This window comes from Acanthochromis polyacanthus, chromosome 10, assembly GCF_021347895.1.
Source record: "Acanthochromis polyacanthus isolate Apoly-LR-REF ecotype Palm Island chromosome 10, KAUST_Apoly_ChrSc, whole genome shotgun sequence".
Classification (NCBI taxonomy): Eukaryota; Metazoa; Chordata; class Actinopteri; family Pomacentridae; genus Acanthochromis; species Acanthochromis polyacanthus.
Window position 1 is genome coordinate 15,505,543 of NC_067122.1, and position 12,621 is coordinate 15,518,163.

Genomic DNA, 12,621 nt, shown 5'->3' on the forward strand with positions numbered 1-12,621 from the left:
AGAGATGCTCTCTACCAGATTTAACCACTAGAACTATACTTCTGATCAGTATTTTCTGATCACAAAATGATCAAATTGAAAGAGTTTGATGGAGAGCAGCATGCGAGATTACTGAGCAGTGAACATAGCTGCATAAACATCTTCACCTCAATTTTTGTGGCTCAAATAAGATTTACTTTTTAGGTATTTTTCTATCAAGGCTGGTATTGATTTTTGATCATATGTGCCCGCACCGAGGGTGATTCAAAGGATAGCAGCCTATGATGACTTAGTATTTTAATTGTTCATAATCCATTAAGAATTGAATGTTAAGGGGGAAAAATAGAGAAAACTTTGAGGATGTGTTTATCATCTCTACAGTATATATCAGTTACAGTATCAACAGACCTGTAACTCTGCTGCCAACATAAGCCAATTAGCCTTTCTGATTTGTTGTGGGCACTTTGAACAGAGACAGCAGGGGAGATCCAATTGTACCTGCTGTACAGTAAAAATAAACAGGGATTCTGCAGTGGGCACGCTGCCACGCGGTGTAAATGCTGGTTCTTATTTTATTACACCCAGACACAAAAAAAAACACGTGTTTATTAATTTACATGAAGCTATCTTTGGGATAGAGTCCTTAATCCTGTTACCAATAAAGCACACGAAGACAATAGAACATAAAAGGGCATTTTTTGAGAGAGAAAATCACCACCTATATTCTTCTAGAAAAAAAATTACTGACGCAATGAAATTGCTTTCCTGTCAACTGCCACATTATTTATTTATTATTTATGTGTTCATTCTTCCAGTTGTTTCATAGGAGACCCGAGCCCACAGGGACAAAGGTGCAGTAATGTGTGTGCCGGTGCGTAAAGTGTCGTGCACATCCCCAGTGTGGATGGTTACGATGATTAGTCCCGACAGGTTTCTCTGGCAACCCTGTCTCCAGCTCTGTCTCCATAGCAATGCATATGCAGTTTACTTCCTATTTTTCTGAGGTTTTGGGTTTGTTTGTTTTTTTGTTCTTTTACGCCATAGGTCATAAGGTACGACACCGATTTGGGATCCGCGCTTCTGGGTAGTACAGATGTGACGAGGACGCGCGGCTCAGTCTGCGGATACGAGAAACACAAAGGGACCTTTCAACAGGATGCCAGTGACACAATCAGATCTCACCGTCGTCATTTCAGCGCTATAATGCTTCACTTTAAAGAATCAACACATGCTGTGCCACTGTAGCCTACAGGTCTGCAACCAAATGACTTTTCGCTTTGCCAGATTATTGTTTGGGTTTTTTTTTTTTGTTGTTGTTGTTTTGTTGTTGTTTTTTTTGGCAAATCAATGCAAGTAAAAGCATGTGATCTCCAGCCAAACACATCGTGCAGCATATAGGCCTACAGCAGCAAAATGCTTCACATCTCAAACAGCAGAATCCACATGCACTGATCTGGGAACGCTTCAGCATCCAGTGGCTGCTATTGTTTTCAGTCTAACCTCAGCACCATGCAGGGGATGAATGGTAGCGCTATGGAGAGAAAAAAAAAACCCTGTGATTTTTTGGGGGAGAAAGCAGTCTGTGCAAGGCAAGGCTCGCCTCTTACCCTTGGAAGCATCCTTGTCTTCTTTAGGCTTCGCCACTTTTCCGCTCATAGATCCCAGTTTGGATGTGTAATTCCCGATTTAGATATGAATCGAAATCCCTTTAATTGCTGACTGTCCTCAGTGAAATCCTTAGCAGATGTTCCAGGTGCTGAGATAAGGGCTCTGTGAGGAAGAGAAATATTCATCAACATTGCATTCCCCCCCCCAGAACACAAAGCAGCGTTGGGCCACAGAGCGAGACAATGGACCGTGGGAGCTCCACGGGGCTGCAAGGAGGTGTTTATCAATAAGGTATCAATGAAAGCATCCAACTACTGAGGCTCTCCAGACACACACTCAACGCTAAGCGATAAAGAGTTTCACACTGTTTGACCAAACACCAAGAAACCAGCCTCTGGAGCACGTCTATGTGCGCACAGTGGTGTCTAAAAGCAGCCTCTAACCTACCTTATCTCCTCCACGTTTTCTGCTACATCAATGCACATTGATGAACGGAATCGCTTCCACCATGGATACTGTTCTGTTGCATACAAAAAAAAAAATCACGACCTACTCTACTGTGACAAAGGAGAGGTAGCAAAAAAAAAAAAAAAAAAAAAGGAGCTGCGAAATGGAGCGCAGTTTCTTTCCCCCCCTCAAGAGCTCCTCAGTGAAGACAAATCACAACGTCCTATCTAACAAACCCCGGGAGAAATGCCATCCAGTTGCAGCTTCTGCGACCAGCTTGTCTTGTCTGAGGCTCCTTTCCCCCCGCTGTCTCTCTTTCCTTATGCTGGAGCTTCTGAACAGGCAGAATCAACAGGATACACAACGTGAGAGCGCTCCACCCGCTACAGCGCCGATTCACACAGTGGACGTTTGTTTGTTGACCCCGGAATCGGTGCTGCGATGACAACGAGCCGCTCCGTCCATGGATGCAGTCAGTGTGGAGAGCTGTGTGCGTCGATGCGGTGCAGAATTAAAGCAGGAGCTGGTGCTGCATGTCGCACACCATCTTGCTGTTGCTCTCATTCAGTCGCCTTTGCAGAGCTGCATACGTCCCCCCCACCACCACCACCATTCACATCCAGCCTGCGCAATTTTCTGCACATGAAGTCTCAGGTGTTTGCTTGGACTTTGAAGCATGATGAGCAATTTGCAGTCAACATAGAAACCGCAGGCTGATTAGAGTTACGCTGTACATCAGTCAGTTTGCTTAATTTGTTCAGGTAGTTGTTGCACGTGGATGTGGAAGGAGAGCACTACAGTGTTATGTAAAACACCATTAGATTGCCAACTTCAACTTCTGCTCAGTTTTGGGTGTTGAAAAATCACTTTCAGAACGTCTCTCATCTTCGAGTTTTTGGGGACACTTTGAAGGTGCTGCAAAGTTTCTCAGACAGCAGGTTTTAGACAGAAATATCCACCTTAAAAGTCTCTTCATCTTGCAATACTGAGCCTTGTCTCCAAAAGAAATATATATATAGTCATAAAAGGAGGAAAAATACAGCACTGATGTAATTGATGTTTTTTGTTGTTTTGTTTTTTTTGTTTTTTTTGCAATGCTGTAGCACAGGAGGCTATTTATGTCTGTTTCAAAAACACATTTAGGATAAGTTTAATAAAAGTAATGAGGCAATAGAGCGTCTGCGGATTGTAGCCATGCAAAAAATCCGGTCTTACTTGCACTTATTTTGCAGTGTCTATCCCCAATATTAATGTCATCAGCCCACTAAAAGGATGAAGGGGAAATGCATTTTGGAACAGAACAATTAAGCAAGAAACATGTTTTTTTTCCATAACTAATCTGCTGGTGACTCTGGTTGACAGCTCACTGTGAAGTTCTCACTCAAAATCTTTTCTTTTGCAAATCTTCTGAGACTTCTTCAAGAATTGCCTTCTAAACTAAAGCAACTACGCAGCAGTATGGCATGTTGTCCATCATAACAGTTAGTTTTTAGCATTGCAGCTGACATTGATAACTCCATTGACTCAAGATTTATCGCCATTCTTGACAGCATGTTAGTGTTCAGAAATGTGTTTGATTTTGAAGTTCATGTTGGTAATGTCAGTGTGAAGGGTCCTTACCTTCAATACCTGTGAAGATGAAGCCTAAAAGCTACACCTCATCCTTCATTTGTTCTCGCATTAAACTCCGGATAGTGACTGAGCCGCGCTCACAGTGCAAGAATTGTTTTCTGGTCTTGTAATCCAATTTTAAGGACACTTTAAAGATTCTAGCTGTAAGTGTTATTTCCAGCAGCCTATATTCAGAAGTCGCAGTCCGATTTTTGCAGGTTTTATATCACATCTCTTGGCCCTGCAGGTCTGCAGCACTCTGTGGCAGCAGAGGAAAAAGACCTGCGGGTTGAGGGTTACAAGATCTATATGGTTACTATTTTTAGAAGAAACTGGACCCCCTTCCAACTTTCTTCACATGCTCAAATCTTTGTGAGACGTTTAAGGCACACTGCAGCCTGTTTGGACAAGTGGTTTGACCTGAAGTGGTGAAATTATTGCAATATCACCACAGCTTTTATGGTGTGTTCAGTTATATTATTTCTTTCTCTACAGGCATAAAGCAAACTGAACTCAAGTTAAATGATAAAAACACGTTTATTCAACCAGTGTCCAATGTTTTAGACTGAAAAGGAATATAAATAAGATATTTTCATACTGTCACAATGTAACTGTTTCTGTCATGCTCCAAACTACTGTTGAGCTGATTGTTTTACCATTAAGCATATGACTGTCTTAGAAACCATAATTTGCATAATTTCCTGCACATTTCTGAACATCATGAATACTTCTTTTCCTCTTTTTAACACTTAAAACTCCTCAGATTTAATTTGCTTGCTGTTTATTTGCTCTGTAACACTTGCTTTCTTTCTTTCTTTTTTTTTTTAAAAACTTCTTTCAGCATTGTAATGTACCAAACCACCTCATCAAATTCCTCCTATGTGAAAATCTACTTGACAATAAAACTCATTTCTGAACCTGATTGGACTGTATATGATATTTTACAGTGTGTACAGTTCAAAGCTTTTCATCTGTTTCTTATTTGTGCCAGTGGTTAATTCTGTAATTCATTGATAGATGCCACTGATTCTCTGTTAGTGTGCTTGTTACTGTAATGCAATCACAATTAAAAGCTAAAGAGAACTCTCATTCACTGCCACAGCATCATCTGATTAGTGTTTGGCTCATTTTTGTTAAAAAAAAGGGGGATGTATGAAGTGTAGAGCTGACTGGCATTCACTGATAGTGAGAATGTTATTATTTTTGTTGGTGGCTGTCTTAGCAGCACAACAAAGTGAAGAAGACTGTGAATCAATAGGAGCTGACCACTCAGTAGCTGAAGGGTCACAGAGGTTACACTGGGGGAAGAAGAAGGAGGGGGCCGCTGGCTGGATGTCTTCATTGAAGATGCAATCACCCTCCCAGCAAAAACTCATGTTATCGCATATACATATACACATTACAAGCACTGAATGAGTTGCAAGCTTAATCTCACTGAAAATCTGTTATAATTTATTTTAAAATAACTACCTTCATCTTTATATTTTGGGAATTTTTCAATTATCGTGGTGGCTAAATACAGTAAAATAGTGCTCTGTCATAGATAACAGTTGGTGGTATTTTTACAAAACACAGGCACATAACTTATCATCATTTGCCTGATACAACATTATTTAACACTGAATAAAAATATTTAGCACTAGTCTGTCAGTGTTGAGCAGCTAAGCTTGAAAAATATAATGCAGCAACCGAGCAGAAATGGATGATGTGGTTGTGTGGTGTGGTCAGGATATGTTTTATTTCAACATGCAAGCCTTAAAGTGCAACTAAATGTTTTACATGGCACTTTAAGTGTCTGTGGGAGACTAATTCTAGACAACTAAAAATGTTCATTTACACCAAGTGGACATGAGCGTGTATGTTGAGAATGAGTCATAAAGAGTGAGAGATAGCAAGAGTGTAAATGTCAGTGGGTTGTGTTCCCACTGTGTCCATGGCCTGTGGCCCCCTTTGACCTTTCCAGCAGGGCATCACGCTACAGTCCTACGTTCATCAGCAGCCTTTTTAGAGCAAAGCCCTGGAGGCTGGTTGGTTAGGTGCAAACATACTCCTGACTCACACTCTGTCACCTCTGATGTCAGATCACAGGCTGTGTTCACAGAATAATCCTGAATCACTTCTTTTAGTCTGCTGATTGCAATATTTCAGCTAGAAAGTAAGTGATCACCCTGCACTCATGTTGCTTTGCACTAATGCATGCAAATTTGGTATATATATTTATATATATGTCAGGGTAGAGACTGCGATTTGGTAGAATTGGAGTCTCTACCCGTAGAGCTTTCTCTTCACATCGTCTTCTACCTGGACTGGTTTGGTCGGGAGCATGTGCAACAAACGTCTGATAAACTGCACTTTAACATCAATGAATGACACTTAAGTTGTTAAATGAGACTGAGTCTGGATGTGCTGCTCTGTCATTAACTCCTAAGTTTAGCGCAAGTTTAAACAAAAGAGGACAGTTCAGATAAGACTTGAGAATGAGCTTATTTTGAACAAACATCTCAGACTTTCTGAGCTTCAGCACCTCCAGCAAGAGATTTTAACAACAAGCAATTCAAGAGATCCAGAAGCTGGAGAGAGTTAGCTTTAGCTGAGCCAAAGAACATGTGGGACGCTAACCTAGCAAACATTTCAGACTTTTCTCTGTGAATTCTGAGAAATAATTTACTATTTAATGACAAAGCTACACATCTGATCTCAGTCTCATTAAAACAGACTTTAATTCAGTGTCATCCATCCATCTTAAAGTGCAGTTACCCAAAATGTTTGTTGCATGAGTTCCAACAAAACCTGTCCAGGTAGAAGGCCACTTTGACAAACAGGAAGTGGAAGGTTCCAAGCAGATTTATAGAAGGGGGAACCGGACTGTACTACGTGTGGTCAAGTGTAGAGGGGTGTTTTTTGGGTTTTTAAGGCTGACAATGATTATTAGTGAGACATTTAGAGGAGATATTCATTTGCAGTAAATGAAAGTATTTAAAATCTTGGAGTTAAAATTAGAAGAACACAAACTCTAACAGAAAACTTTGTTGATACGTTCTTGTTTTGTTTACAGATGTTAAGTTAAAGGAGTTTTATTTGTGACGTATAACCAATCAAATCACTCCAGAAGACAGAGCGACCACAGGTAGATAAAGGTTCAGAGCCAAAGTAGTGACGTGCTATACTATGATGTTTTTTGAGAAACATGCTATACTATGATGTTTTTTGAGAAACATGCTATACTATGATGTTTTTTAGACGACATGCTATACGATGACATTTGTTGAGCGACATGCTAAACAATGACATTTTTTGTACAACATGCTATACAATGATGTTCTTTGGATGACATGCTATACTATGATGTTTTTAGAGCGACATGCTATACTATGACGTTATTCGAGGGACATGCTATACTATGATGTTTTCTGGACAACTTACTGTACTATAGGCTTTTTTAATTGACATATTACTATGATTTTTTTGTTTTAGTTTTGTTGTTTTTTATGCAACATAAGAATTTCAACAGTTTTAGAAACTAAATATATTAAATATACTTTTTACTGTTATGATGTACAGCTCTGGCAATAAATATACGACATATATAGCTGGTAGGAAACAGCAAAAATATGTTGAAGAGCATATCAAGTAAAGTGAGGATGATGCAGAGTCGACAGGTGGAAATTGGCAGCTGGAAGCAGTGGGCTGGAGGAAGGTCAGCAGCTGCATCCCACAGTGGACATGATGGAGACTAAGCCAGCTGGTGGGACAGCAACCGCAGACCTGAAGTATCCGGCTCTGGAACCAGGGACATTCGGAGAAAGAACACAAGGAGAAACAGAGTTAATGTAATGCAATAGCAGTATATATATATTCAATATAAAGGTAGATAGAGAAGATAGGGAAGGGCTCAGTGCATCAGGAGAGTTCCCTCAGCAGCCTAGGCATAACCAGCAGCATAACTAGGGGCAGAACTAAGGGACGTCCAAGAGGAAGCCAGATGTGCCAATGAAGCCTCCAGCTGACCCCTTCAGGATCACCCGAGTCAACCCTAAATATGAGCATTGTCAAAAAGGAAGGTTTTAAGCCTGGACATAAAAATAGAGAGGGTGTCTGCCTCCCAAACCCAAACGGGAGCAGGTTCCACAGGAGAGGCGCCTGATAACTGAAGGCTCTGCCTCCTATTCTACTTTTAGAAATTCTAGGAACTGCAAGTAAGCCTGCAGTCTGAGAGCGAAGAGCTCTGCTAGGAAAATATGGTACCATCAGATCTTTAAGATATGATGGAGATTGGTTGTTAAGAGCTTTATATGTCAGGAGAAGGATTTTGAATTCTGTTCTAGCGTATAAAGGAAGCAAATGAAGAGAAACCAGTATAGGAGAAATATGATCTCTCTTGCTGACTCCCGTCAATACCCTGGCTGCAGCATTTTGGATCAACTGAAGATGTTTGAGAGAGCTATTTAGACAACCTGGTAATAAGGAATTACAGTAGTCAAGCCTGGAAGTAACAAAAGCATGGACTAGTTTTTCTGCATCACTCTGAGACAGGATGTTCCCGATTTTTACAATATTTCTCAGGTGGAAAAATTAAGTCCTACAGATTTGTTTTATTTGTGAGATAAAGGACATGTCTCGGTCAAAAATTACTCCGAGGTTCTTCACAGTAGTGCTGGAGGCCAATGTAATGCCATCCACTGAAAGCAAGTTTCTGAGATGTTTGGGGGGGCTCCAAGATATTGATCCATGAACCGATAATGACATCTTATCAAGAGGTGCTTATCGTGTTGCCTGTTTACTTCTACACTAGGTAGCCAAGTAGTTCATTAATATTTAATGTTGATGGAATATTTATTCTTTCCACCTTTTTGAAAAGCCTGCATTTTGCAATCGTATCGCAATAAAAGTAGGTATTACACTATATTGCATAGTGATTCTACTACAAGAGCAACTTCATGTTCTCTGCAATTAGATGGGAAAAAAGATGCAAATATTGGTATCTGAAGTCAGCCAAAATGAGGTGGAAAACATTGGTATATCAGTAAAAATCCAATTTCCTGCATCCCTAGTCATTCTTGTAGCATGCATGAGCAACCTCATATCTGAAAATTGGAAAATCACTGTTTTGGACCAGTGATTATAAATTTGTTTGAGGTGGATTTTTTTTTTTTTTTTTTTACCAACTAGAAACTAAACTACTATGATCCCAGCAATTCTAAAACTTACCACAAGACAGCTGCAAACAGACAATACTCTTTTCATCTTTTCCTGCAGGATTACATTGCAGATTGCCAGGGTACACTGTTTGGTTGAGGAAGTTCATAAGGTGGGAGGATTGTAGTTACTTTTGTGCTGTTAAGTGGGTTAATTGTTATTTCCTTGGGTGCTATGTAAGTTAATAAGATGATGGAGACTAGATATTCCAGGGAACAACAAAACACTCAAGGCAGCACAATGACATTTAGTGAAGATATTGCATATTTTGTCTTCGTCTGCGTGGGTTTCCTCTGGGTGTTGTGATGGATAAAATAGTGAGGTTATATACTGTTCGTATTCTGTAATATGGTAATGCAATCATAATGTATGCCTCAGTTATAAAACTTGTTAACACCGATCAGACACAACAATAAAACCACTGAAGTGAAGTGTGTAACATCGATCGTCTTGTTATAGTGCAGTGTTCTGCTGAGAAACCTTGGATCCTGTCCTTCATGTGGGCGTTGCTTTGACACATACTACCCATTTAGACTAAGCATACCTCCCCCATGGCAATGGCACTCCCCCAACCACAGCAGCTTCCCCTAGTTAGCCGATATGCCGTACCACTCCAGTTTCCAAACTCACCTGACTCAGCTGCTGTCAATCAAGTGGTACAGCAGGTTGGTCGATCCTCGCCTCCTCTGCATGCCGAAGTGTCTTTGGGCACAACAGTGAACCAGCTGTCAGGCGTACACTTTCTATGGCAGCCCTTCCACCATTGCTGTGTGAATGGAGAACAATGTAAAGTGCTTTGTAGACAGACGGATGGACAGATGGATGGATGGATACTTTATTCATCCCCTTGGGTAAATTCAAGGTATCCAGTAGTCCACATATGTTATATCCAAGATAGACAAGAAAATAATGTATGAATGAAAGAATGTTCAATAAAAGTGCAAATCTTGCTGGTGGAAGGAATTAGGTCCCAGAAATACTGGTATTTACAAAAAAGCTGATAAAATTGTTGGTATTAAATAGAGCATTAGAGAAGTACAAAAAAGCACAGTGTGAAAATAGAGCTAACAGGAACCTTATTGGTAAGGATTGTTGGTTTTATTGCACAGTTAAGTTGAGTAACTTGAGTGTGGCAGCCATCTTTTTAGTTCATAATCCACTGCCCTTAACCGAGGTTTTATGATGCCTGATGGATATGGGGACAGAACCAGACTATTTTCCATTTCAGTCCAGCTGAGAACCTAACAGGCTTGATCCATAAACGCCCCACAATGCAACCCATAAAACCCAAACGATCCTCTTCTAACGTTCCAGTGCCAGACACAACCTGAGGTTCATGTCCCAGTGGTTCAGAGCTGTTTTGGCTGCACAAGAGGGACCAACACAATGTCAGGCAGGAGGATTTAATGCTGTGGCTATCCAGTGTTTGCAACAGCATGATTCTACTATTTCAAAGGCCAAGGTTAATTTGTACAATACTATAAATAAGGCCTATATAGCACACAGTGATATACTGGCCTTACTATATATTTTGTCAGCTTTTAACCTCCATGCATTTCAGTGATTGTTGATGATTAGATGTTTTCTTTTAAAGGAAGTTATTGCCCCAAGCGCATCATATTTTTCGTTTCATAAGCTTTTGGGAGCTACAGCCCAGTTCTTTTGCTGGAAGTGTGTATTTATCATGGCAGTTCAAAATCAATTTCCAATCGCACGGAGCAGCCACATGCTCCACTTGACACTCTGTGCCAACTTTTAAATCAGTTGCATGCAATGATAGAACCACACTGGAGCAACAGAGAAGGAGCTGTTTGATTTGCAGTTTGGCTCGACTAAAAATCATCCAAGGTTATTTTGTGGAGGAGCCAGCTTGGATGTAGGGCTCAGTCCCAAAGTTCATTCTCTGGGACAGGCAGTGACGTGTTGGAGGGTGATTAATGCTCCAATATTGTGCAGCTGGGTTAGTCATCTGAACCCGATTGTAGGTGTTAGCCTGATTGGAGCTCTGAGAGAGGCTGATAAGGTAATCAGGCCAGTTCTGTTCCAGAGGTGCTGATGATAGCGAATGCAAGCTTGTATAATGGAGGTCAAGGTGTGTTTGGAGAATTTGTCTGTTGTGTCACATAAATGGGATTCATCCCAAACGATCCCTTTTGGGAAGTTATTAGTGTAGATTATTACAGTTAAATGTGGCACAGGTTAGTGTCATATGTGCACTGTTCACATGTTGATGATAAATGAATATAATGAATAATAATGTAGCCGAGGACCAGAGGTGGGATAATAAAAGTCAAGGACTGAAAATGAGAATAAAGGACATACAGGTGTTTGTGCATTTGTGTGTATGTGCCCATAGGTTCACACATAGAAGTGATGGATTTCATCAAACACTATTAAAGGACTGCTGCGTCTGCTTATTTCTCTTGAAGACTCAAAGAGCTCATGCACACTGACCTCGGTTTCAGAGGTCAGGATGGGGTCAGCAAGTTATTTCAAAACTAAAGAGGTCAGGGTCAAAAGGTGAGTTATGAAGTCGTATTTCTGTCACGTCTTCCTATAACATGCCGCATAATTGATTTGGCCGTTCCCCAGATTGCATTTTTATATATCTCATGTCACAAAGTCAGGGTGTATTTCAGCTGCTGGACAGATGATCTAAATGGATTTGGTGCAGCTGACGCACATGAAGTCTTTATCGCTGCACTTGCAGGTGAATAATTAGCGCCTCGGCATGTTTTGCTACTTAAACAGTACAATTATGCAACTGATGCTATGAAAAACACATTTGACTCATTTCTACGTCATTCACTCTGTCCATGCAGCGTTTTACAAATTCATTTTTGACATTCATGCAAAAACAATGGGCTTCACGGGCATTTTTCTGACCAGGAGGGATGGGAGCTCCACTTTTCATTAACGGTGAATGAACATCCCTGAGCCGGCAGCATCTGTCAGCTCGCTGCATCACGGCTCACAGAACCAGAAGTGGATTTGAGCTCTCATTTCTTAGGAACTCACAAATACTGTCTTTCTGGGTCACTATTGGCAAGAGAAAGCTTGACTAAGTACACAGACTCCTTCAACCTTTACTGTAACTTATTGTTATTCATCTGTCCCACTTACACATGTAGTTACTTTAAAACGGTTTTGCACGTGTCATAAGACTATCTTTAAATGATGCATTTACAAATTCAGCTAAACCTATGAATTCAGTAGAGCAAGCATTACTGGCTCACTGTCCAACTAAGCTTTTGCTGCTTTAATAAGTTTAGATCAAAACTGAAAAACACTGGTGGAGCATTTCACTGCCGTTTGTTGACTTAAATTTTTTCTCTTCATACCAGAGTACAGTTATATAATTCCGTCTGAGAGGCCTCCAACAGTCTCCTTAAGTCTATTGCCATGTGTCTGGTGTTGTAAGGCTGTAAATCTAAACACAACCTCTCCTTCTTCAGAAAAATATAAAAGACAATTGGTAAAATGTCAGAGCATTTGCCACATGGGCAAATGGGGGAATGGGTGTGAAATGTCCAGCTTTCAAAGCACAGAAATGACTGTGCTAATTAACGGAGCGAGTCGCTCTGAAATATCACATTAATGTCAATGACTTTATCTGGGGAGGGGGTGAAGGGGGCGGGGTTGTGGGCAAGTGCTCTGAGGGCTTCTTTGTACAGCTCCCTGTGGATATTACTGTACAAGCTTACAAGGCTGGAAGGTTGTGAGAAACACCCACTAACACAATTCTGCTCTCAGGCATGCAGTTTCAAACAGATGTAACAT

At 40.6% G+C, this 12,621-nt stretch overlaps 1 protein-coding gene across 2 annotated transcripts in view; it reads right to left on the bottom strand.

The window, feature by feature from the left end:
- Positions 1–2,620, bottom strand: part of fgf13a (fibroblast growth factor 13a) — a 101,148-nt gene extending 98,528 nt beyond the window's left edge. For both annotated transcript variants that reach the window (XM_022194892.2, XM_051954563.1), the window contains exons 1-2: positions 2,035–2,620; positions 1,587–1,749 (exon numbers count right to left, since the gene is read on the bottom strand). In XM_022194892.2, coding sequence (XP_022050584.1) covers positions 1,587–1,635 — 49 coding nt within the window. In that variant the 5' untranslated portion in view covers positions 1,636–1,749; positions 2,035–2,620. The remainder of the gene's footprint in view (positions 1–1,586; positions 1,750–2,034) is intronic.
- Between the last annotated feature and the right edge of the window lie 10,001 nt (positions 2,621–12,621).